Source organism: Aegilops tauschii, chromosome 5 (assembly GCF_002575655.3).
Source record: "Aegilops tauschii subsp. strangulata cultivar AL8/78 chromosome 5, Aet v6.0, whole genome shotgun sequence".
Classification (NCBI taxonomy): Eukaryota; Viridiplantae; Streptophyta; class Magnoliopsida; order Poales; family Poaceae; genus Aegilops; species Aegilops tauschii.
Window position 1 is genome coordinate 461,204,272 of NC_053039.3, and position 21,368 is coordinate 461,225,639.

The 21,368-nt window shown below is 45.1% G+C and overlaps 1 protein-coding gene across 1 annotated transcript; it reads left to right on the forward strand.

Annotated features, from left to right (window-relative positions):
* Nucleotides 1-6,425: 6,425 nt before the first annotated feature.
* Nucleotides 6,426-9,203, forward strand: LOC109763176 (wall-associated receptor kinase 5). Its single transcript, XM_020322031.4, has 3 exons — nt 6,426-7,507; nt 7,595-7,690; nt 7,847-9,203. Exons 1-3 carry the CDS (start codon nt 6,493-6,495, stop codon nt 9,061-9,063), a joined length of 2,328 nt encoding a protein of 775 aa, XP_020177620.1. The 5' UTR covers nt 6,426-6,492; the 3' UTR covers nt 9,064-9,203.
* Nucleotides 9,204-21,368: the final 12,165 nt, after the last annotated feature.

Below are 21,368 nucleotides of genomic sequence, written 5' to 3' on the forward strand. Positions count from 1 at the left end.
TAGTACGTGATCCTGTCTTGGAAGTCATGTTGTTGGACAACGATGAACCTATGAGCTATGGAGAAGCGATGGTGGGCCCATATTCCGACAAATGGTTAGAAGCCATGAAATCCGAGATAAATGGAACTTTGAGAAGAAGACGGACGTGGACGGTAATGTTACCGTCTATGAAGCTCGACTTGTGGCAAAGAGTATTTCCACAAGTTCAAGGAGTTGACTACGATGAGATTTTCCCATCCGTAGCGATGCTTAAGTCCGTCGGAATCATGTTAGCATTAGCTGCATTTATGAAATCTGGCAGATGGGTGTCAAAACAAGTTTCCTTACCAGTTTTCGTAAGGAAAGGTTGTATGTGATACAATCAGAAAGGTTTTGTCGATCCTAAGGATGCTAAAAGGTATGCTAGCTCCAGCGATCCTTCCATGGACTAGAGCAAGCATCTCGGAGTCAGAATATACGCTTTGATGGAGTGATCAAAGTTTTTGGGTTTATACAAAGTTTGTTAGAAACTTGTATTTACAATAAAGTGAGTGGGAGCGCTACAACATTTCTGATAAGTATATGTGAATGACATATTGTTGATCCGAAATGATGTAAAATTTCTGGAAAGCATAAAGGGTTGTTTGAAAGGAGTTTTTCAAAGGAAGACCTGGATAAAGCTGCTTACATATTGGGCATCAAGATCTATAGAGATAGATCAAGACGCCTGATGATACTTTCAAAGAACGCACACCTTGACATGATTTTGAAAGAGTTCAAAATAGATCAGCAAAGGAGTTGTTGGCTGTGTTACAAGGTGTGAGTATTGAGTAAGACTCAAGACCTGACCACAGCAGAAGAGAGAGAAAGGACGAAGGTCGTCCCCTATGCTTCAGACGTAGGCTCTACAGTATGCTATGCTGTGTACCGCACATGAAGTGTGCCTTGCCATGAGTTGGTCAAGGGGTACAATAGCGATCCGGGAAAGGATCTCATGACAGCGGTCGAACTTATCCTTAGTACCTAGTGGACTAAGGAATTTTCTCGATTATGGAGGTGAAAGGGAGTTCGTCGTAAAGGGTTACGTCGATGCGAACTTTGACACTAATCCGGATGACTCTGAGTAGTAAACCGGATTCGTATAGTAGAGCAATTATTTGAAATGGCTCCAAATAGCGCGTGGTAGCATCCACAAGATGACATAGATATTCGTAAAGCACACACGGATCTGAAAGGTTCAGACCCGTCGACTAATAACCTCTCTCACAAGCATAACATGATCAAACCAGAACTCATTGAGTGTTAATCACATAGTGATGTGAACTAGATTGTTGACTCTAGTAAACTCTTTGGATGTTGGTCACATGGTGATGTGACCTATGAGTGTTAATCACATGGTGATGTGGACTAGATTATTGACTCTAGTGCAAGTGGGAGACTGTTGGAAATATGCCCTAGAGGCAATAATAAATAGGTTATTATTATATTTCCTTGTTCATGATAATCGTTTATTATCCATGCTAGAATTGTATTGATAGGAAACTCAGATACATGTGTGGATACATAGACAACACCATGTCCCTAGTAAGCCTCTAGTTGACTAGCTCGTTGATCAATAGATGGTTACGGTTTCCTGACCATGGACATTGGATGTCGTTGATAATGGGATCACATCATTAGGAGAATGATGTGATGGACGAGACCCAATCCTAAGCCTAGCACAAGATCGTGTAGTTCGTTTGCTCAGAGCTTTTCTAATGTCAAGTATCAGTTCCTTAGACCATGAGATTGTGCAACTCCCGGATACCGTAGGAATGCTTTGGGTGTACCAAACGTCACAACGTAACTAGGTGGCTATAAAGGTGCACTACAGGTATCTCCGAAAGTGTCTGTTGGGTTGGCACGAATCGAGACTGGGATTTGTCACTCCGTGTAAACGGAGAGGTATCTCTGGGCCCACTCGGTAGGACATCATCATAATGTGCACAATGTGACCAAGGAGTTGATCACGGGATGATGTGAGTTACGGAACGAGTAAGGAGACTTGCCGGTAACGAGATTGAACAAGGTATAGGGATACCGACGATCGAATCTCGGGCAAGTAACATACCGATGGACAAAGGGAATTGTATACGGGATTGATTGAATCCCCGACATCGTGGTTCATCCGATGAGATCATCGTGGAACATGTGGGAGCCAACATGGGTATCCAGATCCCGCTGTTGGTTATTGACCGGAGAACGTCTCGGTCATGTCTGCATGATTCCCGAACCCGTAGGGTCTACACACTTAAGGTTCGATGACGCTAGGGTTATAGGGAAAGTATGTACGTGGTTACCGAATGTTGTTCGGAGTCTCGGATGAGATCCCGGACGTCACGAGGAGTTCCGAAATGGTCCGGAGGTAAATATTTATATATGGGAAGTCCTGTTTTGGTCACCGGAAAAGTTTCGGGTGATATCGGTAATGTACCGGGACCACCGGGAGGGTCCCGGGGGTCCACCAAGTGGGGCCACCAGCCCCAGAAGGCTGCATGGGCCAAGTGTGGGAGGGGACCAGCCCCAGGTGGGCTGGTGCGCCCCCCCCCCCCCCCACCAAGGCCCAAGGCGCATGGGAGAGTGGGAGGGGGCAAACCCTAGTCTCAGATGGGCCTAAGGCCCATCTAGTGGGGCGCCCCTCTCTCTCCTCCCCTTGGCCGCCCCCCTTGGATGGGATCTAGGGCTGGCCGCCTCCCCTTGGGGTGGGAACCCTAGTGGGGGCGCAGCCCCCTCCCCCCCTATATATAGTTGAGGTTTGGGGCTGCCCAAGACACGAGAACGTCTCTCTTTCGGCGCAGCCATACCCCTCTCCCTCCTCCTCCTCCTCTCCCGTGGTGCTTGGCGAAGCCCTGCGGGATTGCCACGCTCCTCCATCACCACCATGCCGTCGTGCTGCTGCTGGATGGAGTCTTCCCCAACCTCTCCCTCTCTCCTTGCCGGATCAAGGCGTGGGAGACGTCACCGGGCTGCACGTGTGTTGAACGCGGAGGCACCGTTCTTCGGTGCTTAGATCGGAATCAACCGCGATCTGAATCGCTACGAGTACGACTCCCTCATCCTCGTTCTTGCAACGCTTCCGCATCGCGATCTACAAGGGTATGTAGATGCACTCCCCTTCCCCTCGTTGCTAGATTACTCCATAGATTGATCTTGGTGATGCGTAGAAAATTTTGAATTTCTGCTATGTTCCCCAACAATAAGCATGGTGACATAATGTAGGCAGTAAAACTATCATCCAAGTGTACATTCCCTTTCTATCACTGGGATAAATCACCACAAGATTGAACCCACTACTAAGCACTACTCCCTCTGAAGAACTACCCATCAAACTTGGCCAAAGTAGAAAATAGATCTAAGAGAATAAATAGCTATTTAATTATATAGCAAAGAAACTTCAAAAGATTCAATATATTTCAGTGAACAATCTGTTCATAAAGTCATAATTCATCATATCCCAACAAGCACATCCGATAAAATTGTATGGATCCCAATCATATGAGTCAGCTCACAAAAACTTTGTATCGAATCCGAAGAGATATCTAGCTACTGCTATGGACCCTAAGGTCCTAAGGAAACTACTCACATATGGTCATGGAGGCAGCAGGGTTGATGAAGAAGCCTTCGATGATGGATTCCCCCTCTGGTAGAGTGCCAGAACAAGCCTTTAGATTGGATATCCACGAAATAGGAATGCAGAGGTGGAAAATATCGGAGAAAATTGGTACCGAGGGTTTCTTGATTTATAGGATTTATTAGCGAAAGAATTGGCACAAGGCGGTACCCAGGGGCCCACATGGCCATGCCATGTGGGTGGTCCCCCGGTCGTGCCACCTGGCAGCATGGGGCCCCTGGCTGCCCCAACAGGTCGCGACACATTCTGGACTCCTGTATCTTGGAAAAAAACTTATTCATCCTCAAGGTTTTTTTACCTCCACAAATAGGAATTTTCTAAAAAGTAAAAACATGCAAAAAAAATAGCAATTGGCTTTGGGCATTGAATTAATAGGTTAGTCCAGAAAAATAATCTAAATTGTTGCAAAAAGAACTCCAAAGTGATAATATAATAGCATGAAGCAATAAAAGATGATAGATACGTTTGAGATATATCAGCATCCCCAAGCTTAATCGCTACTTGTCCTCGAGTAGGTAGATCATAAAACAAAGTTAACTTTTAATGTGGAATGCTACCCAGCATGACCTTGATCTAATGATGTAGAGTGTTGTGAACTCAGGATAAAAGTGATTCAAAGCAATAGTCTATAGTTAATAGCAATCAAGTAACATCAAAATGTGCAAATAAAATTACTCTTGCTTTTCATGGTTCAATGTATTCATCTAATACCAATCAATAGTCATATGTATCAAATTCATGGTTCAAAATGCTCAAGGCTCTATCATATCCAAACACCTTATCATAACACAACCCAAAGCTTCGGTCAAGTAATCGAGTACATGGCTCTACCTTTTCAACTATTTAGCACATCGTTATGTGCTCAAGTCACAAGCCTTGATCTTCGCACTTAAATGCTAAATAGAATGTTGATGGAGATTTTAAAATAAGTTAAAAATCTATAAACGTCACACACCAATGCAGTTGGTTGTTAGGCAATGGGATTGTCATGCAACGGATGCAGTAGAGCTAATATATGAAAGCCCTCCAAATGGACTAGTGGGTTGTGCATCCAACTTGCTTACTCACGAAAACCTCAAGCATTTTGAGGAAGCTCATCATTGGAATATCCTAGCCAAGTTTTGTAATGTAAAAGGTCCCCTACTAGTATGATGATAAAACATATGAAAACTCTCTATACGAAGCACATGGTGCTAGTTTAAATCACAATTTATGTATAAAGGATAGTAGTGTGCCTCCTGTCTATTTATTCTCTACCTTTTTGTTGTTGGTCTTTGGCTTTTTTTTATTCTCACAGGTAGAGGCACACTCTAAATGACATCACATTTTTATTTACTGATAACTCAGAAAATATGATGATTACAAATGAATGCCTCTGGCGATGTACTAGGTTGTGAAATGATCTAGCGTAACATGTAAAACAATGATGAATAGTGGTCAAGCCACAACTATCATGTCATCTGTATATGATCATGAAAACATAAGTCATGAAAATAAGAAAGGAAGTTGCATGGTAATATGTCTCGAAATGGTTATGAAAATGCCACAATAGGTATGTATGTTGGTTGTTTTGAAGGAGATAGATTTTTATGGGTAGGAGAACAAGAGGAAGTTCTCCCATAAAGTTTGGACGCACCAGTAATTTATTTATTTATTTGAAAAGGAGGATAGGAAATGCACGGGTAAAGTACGCACCTAGTCTCAATGTGAGAGTGGGAAATGCACGATACCAAAGAGGTTAGCAAATATCATTAGTAGAAAAAACACCTTATAGGATTTCTGTACTGGCAGTGTTTAGGATAATCTGAATGCGACTACTAATTTTCCAAACTACCAACAGTGTTCGGCCTTGAGCTAAATGTCTCTAGTACTTAGCACCCTGCAGCTTTGTGGACGAGTCAACATTACCAGTGTCTTTGGGAGCTAAACGTCGCTAGTAAAGTAAGTTATCTACCAAAGCATCGTCCATGCACCGAAGCACCGGGTTTTTTCTTCTAATTTTCTGTTCACCGCGGTAGCAGATGAGCTCGGTCGCCAAATAGCCGCACTCATGTATTTGCAGTTTTAGTTTTTATATCACTACCCTGAATATTCATACTTCAAGTATAAATGAAATAGATTGCAAACACAATAAAGCATATGTATTTGTAGTTTTAGTTTCCATATTATTACTCTGAATATTCATATTAGTTACAATCAAATATCAATGAAATATATTGCAAAATATTCCCCGCAACAACGTGCGGGGTATCATCTAGCATATCTTAACATGCAACGTATATATCCACCTCATATGTCTCACACATGCCACCTCTTATTTAAATGCACAAGCAAGACATCTACATTATCAAGGCGCATGCAATTAATCAACTTTTCATATTACACCACATGCATGTCCTCCACATCATCAAGCGCTCATGCAACCTTTCAACTTTCCACTTTCTACCACATGCAAGCCTCCACATCATCAAAGAACATGAAATCCCTTCACCCCATTAATTTTTAATTTTTGTTTTTTAACAATAAATAATTGAACTTGGATGTCATCCACCCTCCATTTATCTTTAGGTTGAATGTGGTGCAATAATATTTTTATATATTCGAATTTTTTTATAAGCACATCACACGCCTAATTTCCACACGCACCGAAGACTTATGTGCAGAATTTGTGGCAGAAGACGACCAGACTAGTCCAAGTCGATGTTTTGGACTGAACCGTGAAAAATGCCATTACCAGCAGTACCAAAACTCTCTTATGCGAGAGTGGAGACCGGCGGCCATCTCACGCTTGAAGCACCATCGGTAGGTACGCTCCATAGAGGCATAGACCAAGTGACAAACCAATGGTGAAAACAACTGATTACATCTCGCCGGCAGCACAAGTAGTGGCCATATTCACGATGGCAGCGGTACTGATGTCCCCGCTCTGCTGCGCCGCTGCTCCAAGTCCAGCGGCGATGGGGCTGCCGGGCTGCGAGACCCGCTGCGGCAACGTGAGCGTGCCGTACCCCTTCGGCATAGGGCCGGCCAGGTGCTACCACTCGCGGGGGTTCAAGCTCACCTGCGTCGGCCACGGAAGCAGCAAGATCCCGAGGCTTCTGCTGGGCGACGGCAGCGTCAGCGCGTTCGAGGTGGTCGACATCACGCTGGAGAACAACACGATGCGCGTCATCAGCCACGGGCTGCGCGCCATAAACATGAGCGGCGGCTCTGGGAGATGGAGCCTCGGCGACACCAAGACCGTCGGCGTCGGCGCGGTGCCGCCTTACTCGCTGAACCCGTTGCTGAACGAGTTCATCCTCACGGGTTGCAATGTGCAGGCGACGCTGGTGGGGAACGGGAGCCTCGTCAGCGGCTGCGCTTCTTTCTGCGCCGCCGATGGCCATGGCGACGGCGCCATCTATGACCAGGCAACCTCCAACGCCAACTCCCACATCGGCTGCTGCCAGTCGTCCATCCAAGCTGCCAGCACGTCCTACGGCGTGGAGCTCAAGCTGCTTGATATCAGCCTGCCCAAGGTCAGCGATGTTGATTTGCCCGTGAACGTGCTCATCGCCGAGGTGGGCTGGTTCGACTTCGGCCAGACCCTGGACGACCTCAAAGATCTCTCAAGGAAAGCTGATCGGCTCCGGGTCCCCGTGATTCTCGGGTGGGGGTTTGCGCACGGCGCATCAGCAAATTATTTCAAGTCATTCGAATGCCCCGACGACGTAGCCCGGAGCATCTGCAAGAGCGCCAACAGCTATTGCAGAGACGAGTCAATGGGCATCCCTAACCCTGTTTTTGGAGTCGGAGGCTACTCGTGCCAGTGCAACAAGGGCTACGAGGGCAACCCATACCTCACCGGAGGATGCCAACGTGAGTCTAAAGCTTGACAAGTGCACATCTCATCGCTACTTTGTAAACTTGATTCTATTGTTGCTTGACTTAATTGTGTATATGCAGATATCAAAGAGCGCATCTGCCCGGCAGGAACCCATGTCAACAACTTCGTTCTCGGTGGCTGCGCCAAGTCCACGGACACAACCGCAGACGACACAGGTACGATTATCACCAGCTTGTGGATGACTACTACTACTGGATGGTCGTACGCATGCATCAATCGAACGATCCCTTTTTTAGGAAAAAAAAAAACTAGTGCCATGTTAGTTCAAATACTAATAGCAAACATATGAACGCGTATTGTTCAAATTTCAGGTAACTATCATTTGATCATTGGTTTGTCGGTTGCTAGCGGACCATGCATTATACTTTTGACTCTTGGTGCGGTTCTAATCACCCGAGATCTTGAGAAACGCAAGGCGAACGCTTTGAGAGAGAAGTTCTTTAGTCAAAATCGTGGACAACTGTTGAAGCAGTTGATATCTCACAGGGCAGACATAGCAGAGAGGATGCTCATCTCTTTAGGAGAGCTGGAGAAGGCTACCAACAATTTTGATCAGGCTCGTAGGCTTGGTGGTGGAGGGCATGGCACCGTCTACAAAGGGATCTTGTCGGACTTACATGTTGTGGCTATCAAAAAGTCAAATATTGTTGTCAAGAGAGAAATCGACGAGTTCATAAACGAGGTTGCCATACTCTCGCAAATCAATCATAGGAATATTGTGAAGCTCCATGGATGTTGCCTCGAGACGGAAGTCCCTTTACTGACTTACGAGTTCATTTCTAATGGAACACTCAATGACCATCTTCACAACGAAGAACAAGGATCATTGCCTTGGAAAGATAGGTTAAGGATCACAGGTGAAATAGGAAAAGCTATTGCTTACCTGCACTCTGCTATTTCTGTCCCTGTAATACACCGAGATATCAAGCCTTCCAACATACTTCTTGACAATGGCTTGACAGCAAAAGTATCAGACTTCGGAGCTTCAAGGTACATCCCAGTGGATAAAACTGGAACAACAACTGCGGTGCAAGGAACTATAGGGTACTTGGACCCTATGTATTATTATACTGGACGTCTAACAGAAAGTAGTGATGTATATAGCTTTGGCGTCCTTCTTGTCGAACTGCTTACTAGGAGGAAGCCATCTTTGTACAGATCTTCCGAAGGCGATGGGCTTGTCATGCAATTTGTTACATTACATGCAGAAGGTAACTTGACCGAAATATTGGATCCACAAGTTGTAGAGGAGGGAGGTAGCGAAGTGAAAGAAGTAGCTAGTTTAGCTGCTTTATGCGTAAAACTAAAAGCAGAGGACCGACCAACCATGAGGCAAGTGGAGATGGCGTTAGAAGCTCTCCAAGCATCCAAGGAGCGTGCCCGGGGTGATTATATAGAAGGAACTAGTCAGACGAAATATGTAGCAATGGACTATCCATCAACCATCCAACGAGCAAAGCGAAGCGAAGCTACCAGATGTTATAGCTTAGAAGAAGAGTTCCTGCTATCCGCAAGACACCCTCGATAGTTTTGTATAACCAATCACTCGATGGGTTCTTTTTATCAAAAATGCGTGTGAAGCTGTAGTGTGTTATTAGTTATTTTTAAGTGCATTGTAAAGTATTTCAAAGCAAACAATTGAACTCAGTTGTATTAATTTTTGCCGTCGTCACGGGCGACGCGAGGGCAATCCGATCTCTCGCCGCGCCGCCTCCCCTCATACCCCTTCACTCCCTCGCCGCCACCGGAGACGGCCGCCGGCAAAGCCCGCGCGAGCGCCGGGGAAGGTGGCGGCGGGGATCTCGACGCCCGGATCGATCCCGTCGGCCTGCGGGCCGGAGTATCGCATCGGTGGCCTGCGGATCCTTGGCCGGCAGCCCTGTCGGCGAGGCGGCAGCGTCCGGCGGCTGGCAACGTCTGCAGGCGGTGCTCGGCCGCGCGGGCGGCGGGTCGCTGGTGGAGTCCGGCCATGGCGCGGTGCTTCGTTGTGTCTGATCTGGAGGTTCCCCTTCCTCCTGCTGCCTCTCTCGTCGTCCCGGTGGTTTGCGGCTGTAGGCTCCGGTGATGGTGATCCCTGGTGGTGTACTTTGGGTCTGGGGGAGACCTTGGCCGGTTTGTCCGGCCCGGCGGCGGCGACGCCCATGGGCGCAGCTTTCCTTCATGAAGGCGCAGCCGAGGGCCCGATCTACCCACCCCGATCCCCGGCCGGGTGAAAACCTTCAATCCTCTTCGGATTTGGCGGCAGCGGCGCTGTTCGCGTCGTGACCTTCCTGGAGGTGTCGTCAAGGGCACTGGGGCTCGGTTGGGAGTGTAGAGGAACTCCAGGTGGAGGGGATGGGACTAGTGGTAGCAGGTGGTGTTCGCGAAGGAGGAGGAGCGTTGCATCTGACACGTCGCCAACGACGGGTCTCAACGGCATGAGCAGCGGGGTCTCGCTGTTGGGCGTGTGTTGATGGACGAGCGCAGGATGGTGGCGTTGTCTGGTGTCGTGGTGGCGTCGACGGCAGCTAGACCGGGCGAAGTTGATGCATTAGTACAACTTTGAAGATGGAACGATGGCAGTTGGTGGCGGCGGCCTCTAAGAGTGCACCGGATCAGTGTGTGCCCCATACCCAGCAAGTGGCTTGGTTGGGGGGTCATAGATGATAGGCTTGGCTGCGAGGTCTGTTTGGTATTAGGCCCGGACTATCAGTATCCCTTCATCAACTGGATAGGAGTAGCGACAGATGTTGCTTAGATGGTGGCTTCAGACTTACTGATGTATTTCTTTGTAAGGTCTTTTGTGAATAATTAATAAAGGGATGCATGCATTGCTCAGATGCAGAGGCTGGGGGTTTCCTCCTTTTCAAGAAAAAATGGTTTATAAGTAGGGCATGTATTTTTCAGGTCTCCAATTTGACTAACAAAATAAGTGCAATATGTCTCAAAAATCAAAAATTCTTCAAATATTTCAAAACTTGACGTCGGGTCTGAAAATATATTTTTTCAGCATATAGAACATTTTTTTAAGTCAAAGTGAAGACCTAAAAATCTGGACCCAGCTTATAAACAAAAGTTGAATTTTACGCCTAGTCAAAGGGACCAAATAAAACACCACCGGTGCCAAAAGGAAGACCAATCATTACTTATATTGATTTCGTTAGGTAGTACTACAGCCGATAGACTAGTGACACCCAGCAGCCATCCAGCCGGGCACATGCATGCATGTGTTGACTCACTCAACTAACAATGTCGACATTGTTGACTAGATGTTGAACACTTCGCTGCCCTGAGAGTTCTTTTTTTTTCCTTTTCTTTTTTGAGAAGGAAGTTATTGTTTAGACTAGCCATAATGAAGAGTAACATACAATAGTAACATACACATATCCCTATACTATGTTAAAGCAACTCTAACGGGATGACCCAAACGGACACGCGCTTTGTCCGCTTTTCGTCCGTTTGGGTCGGCCAGGCGGACGTGCGCGTTCGCATTCTCAAATGGGTCGGCTTGACCTCCCAACGGGAGGCGGACCCAAATCTGCCGGCGTAGAAAAAAAAAACAGATCGCAGAAATAAACATAATTAAACATTAAGTGGCCGGTCAACCGCTGGCCAAAGTCCACTTAAACATAATTAAACATTAATTAAAACATAAAAAAAGTCTGCGCCCGCACGCTGCCCTAGACGTCGTCGGCCTTGCCCTTGCCCTTAACGTTGATGTCGCCATCGCCATCGCCACTGGTGAGGTCGATGAAGACGGGAGTAGGGCCAGCCCACCCGAATGCCGCTTGGCACGCTGCCAGGGCAGCCTCCTCCGGCGTCTGCTTGGGCGGCGGCATTGCGGCCCGCCAGGCGCACTCCTCCTACTCCTCCTCAAGCCGCAGCGCCTCCGCATTGCGTTGCAGCAACTCCTCCCAACCCATCCGTCGCTCGCCCTCGGCCTCCTCCTGGGCGAGCCAGTGCGCCTTCCAGTGCTCAAGGTCGGCCGCCTCCTCCTCCGGCGTCGCGGCGTAGTGGACCGGAGGCGCGCTCACCCACTCGCGGTACTGGCCGGTCCACGTGTAGGCCTCCTTCGGTCAAGTGGGTGGAGGCGGGGAGCGCTTCCGCGTCGCCTCCGGATCCGGCTTGGGCTCGATGACGGTCGGCGGCGGTGGCGGAGGCGGGACGAAGAGTCGGGTGTGGACGGAGCCCCCCGCCGCCGACAAGGCAAGGGCTTGCTCCGGCCCATCCCAATGTGCGTCCTCCTCGAGCCGGCTAGCCTCCAACGCGTGCTGCAGGGCCTCGTCGAGGGCGAGTTGGTACTCCTCCTCCGCCTCCATTTCCTCCGGCACCATCCACGAGGGCGGCGGTGGAAACTACGGGTTGGTGTCGACGCCTAGCCGCCGTTGCTCCTCGTGTTCGAGGGCAAACCAAGCCTCCCAGTTGGGAGAGTCGGCGGCGTACTCGGGCATCCGCCGTTGCGCCGGCATGAGCTGCGCCCGGCGCCTGCGCACCTCCTCGTCGTGCGCCCGCTATGTCTGCGGAACCGCTGGCACTGGGATCCGGTGCGGATCGAGGTGCCAGTGGTGTGGCAGCGTCACGTCGGGGTAGGGCAGCGGCTGCCTGTACTTCCAGTGCCACCGCGCTTGGTGCACCGGGATGTGCAAACGCCGGCGACCTGGGCGGACACGCGCCGGCGGCGGAGGAGGAGGGGGAGGAGGAGCATGGGAGGATGAGGCGCCGGGGCGCACTTGCCCTTGCCGCTGCTGCTGCCGAAGAGGCCCATTGCTAGGGTTTGGGGGTGTCGCCAGCTAGGAAGCACAAGGGGTGGTGGGAGGCCAGATGTGGACGGAAGTGGATGAGGCCGGCCCCCGCCGCACGCGTGGGTTAAAAAAGGACGCTTCCACTGGCTGACTAGTGGGCCCGCTGTCGTGGTCGTCATAAATTAGACGACGGGCGGTTGTTGGGTGGCCGCCAAGTGGGACCGTGGCGAACACCAAGGAGACGCGCGGCGCGTCCGCGCCGACGCATTTCGGCCGCAAATGCGTCGGTGCGGACGCGATTTGGGTTTGGGTCGGCGCGTTGGGCCTCCACTTTTGTCCGCGCCGACCCAAACGGACGCAGGCGGCCAAAATGGGTCGCCCCATTGGAGTTGCTCTTACTACCTTCATAGTGGGTAGTAACATAAGTGTGGTGTCATGCAAAGCTTCATTTATTAGGTTATAGACTCATATTGTATTGGGACATGTAATGTTACAGTAACTAGCTAAGTTACTCAAACTACCTCTTTCATCATTAATTCATTGCCACATAAGCAAATTTGTTAAGTTGGACTCGATGTTATTGCTGAAGTTACTTTCATTATGGCTAGTCTTATCGCATCACTTGGCACGACATGCTCTCCTAGTGCCACCTTACTATCCAACCGCCTGACGGAACTATCAACCTGTACAAATGGTGGGCTTTGGCCTTGCAGGATTCTTCGGCAAGCCGCCGCAAGGGTCTCACATCCTTAATCGCGCTCACAGCTTGGATCATATGGAGGCACCACAATGCTTGCATCTTCGATGGTGCCACACCGTCTCACGCCCGGTTCGCAACATCCAGGAGGAAGCTTGCACTTGCAGCCTGTTTGGTAAACACTTAGGCAGGGGAATGGGAGTTTGTACAAGGGTGTTTATGAAGGGATTAGTCATGGGAAGTAGATTTTTACTCCCATTCCCTTGTTTGATATATGATGGGAATTAGCGTGGGATAAAACTCTGCTCACGAATTAACAGGGTACCCCATGGAAAGAAATAGGTGGGAATTGGCTTCCTCAACTCCCATTCCCCTTCCTACTTAAACTCCCATTCCCTCTAATCAAACAGTGGACTTTTAATCTCTTCACCCCTCAACTCCCATTCCCCATCTCGAATTCCCCCGAACCAAACACGCTGTTGGGGGAAGGCCGGTGCTTGAGAGTTTAGTATAATCATCCCTGTAACCTGATAGTTGACCTGTAAGAGGGTCTGAGCAACCCGTCACCCATGCTCACCGCGGACCGCGACCTCGTATGCGCCTTGTAGCGCATGCATCACAAAGATCGTCATTGTGTTTTTCTTCCCTCTATCAATGGAATGATGCGCTCTACGTGTATTCGTAAAAAAATATACTTAAATTCTTTATCCCTACTATTTAAATTTATCTTTATCTGTATATATGTCACATCACCACACATGTTATTTCATCAGAGTCCAACCTCATTATCATGGATGGAACAAAGTTTTTTATTAGCTAATTCCACTATTTCTATTTAGAGACATTAAAACTATGCAACTTTCCAGCCCTCTCGGGTCATCAGCATCTGCGATTGTTCGATCTATAGTTTTCGATGTTCCCAGACGTCTGATTAAAGTCCAACCAAACAACTCTAGCGTAACACTTCTCACATTTTTTTTTTAAGAATTAACACTTCTCACAATTGGACTGCACAGCTGCTCCGGTGGAAAATTGGAGGCCTGTAGTTGATTGGACTCTCTCTCGCATGAAAGCCCATTTAAGCATCATGAGGAAAACAACCATCAAACGTCACCCCTCTCCTTTCGCTCCAGGCCATCCCCCCGCCTTGCTTTGTTTGCTATGACCGACTAGTGAGCTTGCACGTGCAACGCATGTCTCAAACGAAAAATGAGATTCATACAAATACAGAAAAATGTTTCAAAAAAGATATGTGTTAAATGGAGACACAATTATGTGGTGTCACTCAAGTTGCATTTTCAAAAGTGACACGCAATTGTCATCATGTTGTTCATCCATTAGGTGTTCCGATTGGTTGTTAAGTAAGATTAATTCTTGTTATGACTGAAAACTAGCCTCACTTAAAAATATCAATGGCAGTGAGCCAATATTCTAAGTAAGATCTCAATTAAGATAAGATTAATTCTTCTTAAAACACGCACAGTTTGTTACAACTACTATTGCCAATAAAAAAATAACAACCATTAAAATTTACAGGAGTCGGCTAAATCTTTTTCATTTATGAAATAAATGATAATGGAAATATCATCAATCCAGGTCATCTCGAACCGAAGATTGCCTAGCTCACGGTCTGTCGGTGTATACTGCACAGCTAAAATGTCCTAGAAAATATAATATCATTCGACCATTGAACAATCACATAAACACATGCATCCATCACTAAGGTTAAATGGTACTGCTCAAGATTAGCTCGGTTGTATTCTGAAAACTGACACTACATAGGCAATTCACACTTAAGAAGTTCAGGAATATTTTACCAAAAACTACCATAATTCGACGTTGGAGGAGTATTTCGGGCTCGCCCAAGACTTCTTCCTTCCCCGGCTGGGCACGGGTGGAGCAATGCTTCGGGACGTCCTGGGCATGATGGAGCGGTGCCAGGACGTGTCGTCAGGCCGCTGCAGCCCACCGCCGGCACTCGCGAACATCCGCGCCATCCAGCACACCAGTGGCAGGGAGCTGAGGACGAGCAACCCATGGTCCAGCACGCACACAAACTGCTAGAGGAAATGTCCCGGTGTGGAAATGTTTTGAGAAGAAGAGGGTTGATGCTTACATGTGGGTCCCATCTATCATAACAATCAAATAATGCTCAATCTAGCGGAGTTGACAAATGTGCCATGTCAGTGCTTGAGTGGGTCCCGCCTGTCATAAAGAAGTTTGAACGAGCCGGATCGGTATGTTATCAGTAGTGATAGTTTTTAGCCAAAAATTAGACTAAAGGTTGTAGTTTCTCTTTTGCGAGTTTTTTGCCGAAGTTTGTAAAGTGGTAGTTTTTTGTCACAGTTGGTCGAATTGTGGTAGTTTTGGGTTAAATACTTAAAGTTCAGAGTAATTCTTAAGCAAGTAGCATTACTTGAATGTACGCATTTCATCTTTGAGTGTCGTTGCCCGTTTGAGGATAAAGCATGTGTAATTGAATATTTTTTAGGCCAATAGCACTTGAACAATTCCATAATTCTGATGGGAATACCTTCGTAAGGATCTTGATGGGGTTTTTCACTCGTAGTTGCAGCCAGTTCCTCTTGGAGCCCTTCGTTCTTAAGGGATCTTGATGGGGACGCAGGCCCTTTTTTCTGAGAGAGAGAGAGAAGGTGACGCAGGCCTTGTGGATGCGGATGGTGACCGAACGAATAGCTCCAGTGTTCCAGGAGGCGGTGGAGGAACGTGGTCAGCCCATAGGCGGTTTCAGTGGCGAAGCCACACTTGACCTGTGAGGTCAATTGACTACACAGATTTCTGTAAATACATCATACAACAAGTAGAAATCAGGCAACAAAATCTTATAAATTCATACTACATTTGACTACACAACATCCAATTGACTACACATGATATGATTCCTGGCACCGTCACTGGGCGGTTCGCTGGCTTTTCTTGCTGGAAGGCGCAGCGGGATGTCCCGTCCACGGATGCTTATATCTCGCTTATAACGAGTATAGCATTCCTCTTGTCTGAAGCGCGCGCATATCACGCCGGCCCATGATATGAGGTCGCTTGCTCGCTTCACTAGCTTTAGATCGCTCGCTCGGTGCATGTACAGGTTCGTTCGGGATTTTTTTTTCATTTTCTTTCGGTTTTCCTTTGGGTTTTTTCATGGTTTTACGAGCTTTCTTCGTTCTTTCCTGGTTTTTACCGATTCTTCTTTTTTCTGTTTTCTTTAGTTCCTTCGAGTTTTTCACTTTTATTTATTTAATTATTATCTTTCTTTCTTTCTTTTCATATGTTTTTTCTTTTCTCGGTTTTCTTTGTTTCCTTCTTGGATTCATTCATTTTGCGTTGTTTTTTTTCTATTTTTATTTTTCTTTATGCTTTTATTTGTTCTTCCTTTTTGGTCCTTATCGGTTTTCTTCGTTTTCCGATGATTTTTTTTTTTGTTTTCATCGGTTTCTTTTTTGTTCAACACATTTTTTTCAGTACACATTCGGCATTTTTCGTATACATCAGGAACATTTTTATATACAAGTTTAACACTTTCTCTATACATGGTTAACATTTTCTTTGTTTCTTGCAGGGTTTTCTTTGGTTTTCTTTTCTTCCTCACTTTCCCCCTTTTCTCTTTGGTTTTTTCTTTCTTTCTTGATATTCAACAATTTTCAATTATTTTTCTTTGTTACTTTATAGATATCCATTCTTTTGCACTTGTTTTTTGGGGGTTTTTATGTTCTTTTTTAATTATATATTCATTTGGTTCTTTTTAGATTTTCATTGGTTTTTTGGTTTTTCTTTCTTTCGTTGGTTTTCATTCTATATTTTTCGTATACATCAACAACATTTCTCTAATACACAGTCAACATCTTTCAAAGACAAGTTTAACATTTTATTAATACATGGTCAATAGTTTTATTAATACACGTTTTTTAACATTCTTCAAATCCTTGAGTTTTTTAAAAAAAATACAAGATTAACACCTTTTGAATACATAGTCGAAATTTTCTTCTATACACATTTTAACATTTTCAATTGATTGAGTAACATTTTTCAAATAAAATATTAACTTTTTCTAATACATTGTCAATACTTTTTATAAACGTTAAGCAATTTTTGCATTAGCTCTCTTCGGATTTTTTTTTCTTTTTTGATGTTTACTAGTTTTCTTTGTTTCCTATCTTTTTTTCGATTTTCAGTGTTTCTTTTTTTAACACATGTTTTTGTCAGTACACTTTCAGTATTTTTCTTATGCGTTAGGAACATTTCATATATACATGTTTAACATTTTCCCAATACATGGTTAACAAATTTGGAAGCTTATATTTTCTACATCTATCTTTTATTATATATGTTCTGATGCGTATTCTTTTTTGTACACCTTGTAAACTTTCCATATACATATCAAACATTATTTTTATTCATGTTCAACATTTTAAAAATACATGGTTAACATTTTTTAAATATATGTTTTGTGATCGAATTTTTATATACAGGAAAACTATTTTTATGCATGTTTAACAAATATTTAGTACATTATTAACATTTTCAAAAACAATGGTTAATAAAAAATTCAAACACATGTATTGGTGTCTACTTTATGCAATACACATTTGTAATTTCCATATACAACCGAAACATTTATTTTGTATGTGCCTAAAATTTTCAAATATAGGATTCACTTTGTTTCAACACACATTTTTTGAGCATTGTTTCTCGAATATGTGTTAAACTTTTTTTTTGAAATAAGTGTTGTGATATTTTCTTCAAATTCTATCAACATTTTTTATCGTTGCACCAACATTTTTTAACACTACACAAACATTTTTTTACATATGTGTACTTTGAATATTTTTAAAAATATAACAAAAACTAAAAAGGAAAATAGAAGAGCAAAATAAAAAATCAAATCAAGCGAACAGTGGAAAGAAAAAGATCGAGCAAACAGCGCCATTACCACCTCGATTCGGGCGATGGGACCGTTTGCCTTGCTAGAAGCGAGACATAGCCGGGCGTCTTCTATTTTGGGCATTGGTTGCCCGCGAGCGACCTAGTTTTTTTTAGCAACTATATCCTTTATTTAATGATCAATGTTTAAAGGGATGCAGATGATGTTGGGCACTACAGCTAGCCACACATGGCGCCCAAAAGGAAGAGAGGAAGCCGCTTTGGCCAAAGAGTGAGCTTCTCCATTGTGCTGACGCTTCTCATGAACTATAGTAAGAACTCGGAACTGCCTGCGTAGATGATTGAGCTCACGTAGGATTACATCATATCGGCATGGAGCTCCGGACTGAATATTTGCCACTATCTCCGCACAATCAGACACCACGCATATGGACTCAAGTTTGAGATCCGCCGCTAGTGCCAAAGCTTCATTGCAAGCGCGAGCCTCTAGGATTGTCGGGTCGACAAGGCCGTCGAACACCATAGCCGATGCACCCAAGTATTGGCCATTCTTGTCCCTGCAAATCACATCGGCCACACCTCTGTCACCTCCCCTCGAGAGGCCTCCATCTACGTTTAGCTTCGAGTCAAAACCAACAGGCGGGATCCATAGATTATTCATGGCAAACTCACGCACATTCTGGACTTGTGGGTTGACATGCAGGTCCCGGGTTGGAGCATGCAAATCCCTGGAATGTGTGGGATGGTGAGTAGCGACCAAATTCAGATCCCCCAAGAATTTTGCTATGAAGCAATGAGTGCTCATAGGGCTTTGGAACTGCTCATCGTGAATAGCACGTCGCCTCGCTCACCAGATAGCCCACATAGTAACTGACACCCGAGTTAAATCCACCGGTGGAAGGGTTTCTACTAGCCAAAAGATCCAGAGTTTTGGATCGTCAGTTCTATTAGAAATGATAACATCCGTGAGCTCCTCATCCGCGAGTGCCCAGACGCACCTTGCCATGTGACATTCAAAAAGTGAGTGCCTCCAATTATCATGAGCCGCATGACATATAGAGCACTCTATTGTATCTGTCACTATTCTATGATTTCTTACATCGCTAGTTGGAAGAGATGTCTTAGCAAGTCACCACACAAATACTCGGATTTTAGATGGCACGTCCGCGTTCCATAGCCTGGCCCAAGATTTCTGGTCTGCCCCGATGTTGGAATGCCCCGGGTTGTGTTCAAGCCAATCTGTGCGTTGTTGCTTTGTAGCTGATATCAACGATATGCCGAGCGTACTGTGAACACCCCCTACTTCTCATAATGCCACGCGCAAAAATCTTGCTGCACTTTTGAAGAGATCGGGATGTCCATGATCGCCTCCTTATCCATCCCATAGAAGTGCTCATCGAGCAGGTTTACATTCCATGAAGTTGTAGCATGATCAATCAATTCCATGACCTTTAGTGGTGGACTTGTGGTCTTGGAACAAACCGGCCGATGTTTGAAATCATGGGGGATCCAATTGTCCAGCCAAATATCCGTGTCCTCCCCTGTACCAATCCGCTTTATGAGACCAAGCTTGAGTGTGTCTCTTCCATCAATAATAGAGCGCCACACTTGCGATGGATACTTCCCCACCTCAGCTTCAAGGACCGAGCAATTTGGATAATACACCACCTTCAAAATACGGGCACTGAGAGAGCCTGGTTCTTATATATAACAGACGCCAAGCCTGCCGAGCTAAAAGTGCCAAATTAAAGAGCTCAATGTCGCAGAAGCCCATACCCTCCCATAAACTTTGGTTGTGACATGACCTCCCAGGATACCCAAGCAGTTTTTCTCTCACCTTTCTTCGAACCCCACCACAATTTCCGAAGTAATCCATTAATATGCTCGCACAAGCCGCGTGGCAGTTTAAAACATGCCATGGAATATGTCGGAATAGCTTGAGCCACTGATTTAATCAAGACTTCTTTGCCCCCTACCCAAAGGGATTTCTCCATCCGCCCTTGAACTTGCTTCCAGATTTTATCTTTAAAATATTTAAAGATCCCTCTTTTGCTCTTCCTACATCGGATGGCACCCAGGGCACTTTTCGGAAAGTTTTTAATTCTGTACATCCAAGGCTTGTTTGATCTCTTGCCTGAGAGGCTCCGAGCAGCCCTTGCTAAAGAATATGGAGGACTTGTCCTTGTTTATTCTCTGTCCCGATGCTACACAATATTTCTGCAAAAGGGAATCAACTCTGCTTGCCATTGCCGGAGTAGCATTAACGAAAAGGAGACTATCATCCGCGAAAAGAAGGTGATTAACCTGTGGTGCATTGGGAGCCACCTTGATGCCAGGAATAATATCCTCCGAACTAGAAGATTTAAGCAACCATGACAGACCTTCAGCTGCTAGCAGGAAAAGACAAGGCGATATAGGGTCACCCTGCCTTATACCTCGCGAGGGTTTGAATTCCTCCAACTTGCCACCATTGAACTTAACTGCAAATGAGACCGGTTTGACACACCTCATCACTGTTTCAGTAGGTTCTACAACCTTCCTCGAACCGGTTTTAGGTGTACTCATCATCGGCTTTCGAAGGTTCTACAACCTTCCTTGAACCGGTTTTCTTTGTTACTTTCTGCTTTTCTTTCTTCTTATTTTAGGTTTATTTTCTTTTTTCATTTTTATTTCCTTTTAGGTTTTCCCCTTTTCTCTATTTTTTCTGTTTATTTTTCCTTTTCTATTTAGCTATCATATTTGATTTGTTTGAACATTTTCTATGTAATTGAGAACATTTTTAAAAATCCTTGAATATTTTTTGTGAAATCTTGGACCACTTTTTTAAATTTGTGAACATTTTTTGAAATCATAAACAATTGTTTCAAATTTGTGAACGTTTTTTACAAATTTCTGAACAATTTTGTAATGCCTAAACAATTTTTTCGAATTCATGAGCTTGTTTACAAATTCGCGAACTCCTTTTCAAACTTCTGAACATTTTTTAAATGAGAAAACAAATTTAAAATTTGGTAACCTCTTTGTGAAAATCACAAACATCTTTTTGTTCGATGAACATTTTTCAAATTCATGAACTTTTTTTAAATCAACAAACAATTTTTGAACCGATGAAGTTTTTTGAAATTTGTAAACTATTTTGAAATTGGCAAACATTTTTTGCTTTTTAACATTCGACTTTTATTCATATTGATGAACATTTGTCAAAATCATGAATATTTTTCAATATGCGAACATTTTTTTAAATCATCAAATAAATTAAATCCGCAAACATTTTATGATTTCTTGGACATTTGTTTTCAAAATTCTTTTTTTTTTGAAAAAAATCAGAACTTCTATGAAATTCCAAACTATTTAAAGTAAAAAAAAACAAAAAACAAAAAAAGATTTAAAAAAACAGGGCGCCCGTACATGGGCCGCCCCAAAAGGGCGCGCGCTGGGTGAGCAAGGGGTGCACGTTGCGTCTCCTCCCAGCACGCGGTATAGGAAGTCCCACATAGCCTTGCCATGTCCAGTCCACCT

Excerpts from the sequence above, each read along its gene's own strand:
- LOC109763176 (XM_020322031.4), top strand. The coding sequence starts at position 6,493 with ATGGTGAAAACAACTGATTACATCTCGCCGGCAGCACAAGTAGTGGCC. Across the intron at positions 7,508-7,594 it reads CCTCACCGGAGGATGCCAAC|ATATCAAAGAGCGCATCTGC; the intron begins GTGAGTCTAAAG and ends GTGTATATGCAG. Across the intron at positions 7,691-7,846 it reads CACAACCGCAGACGACACAG|GTAACTATCATTTGATCATT; the intron begins GTACGATTATCA and ends TTCAAATTTCAG.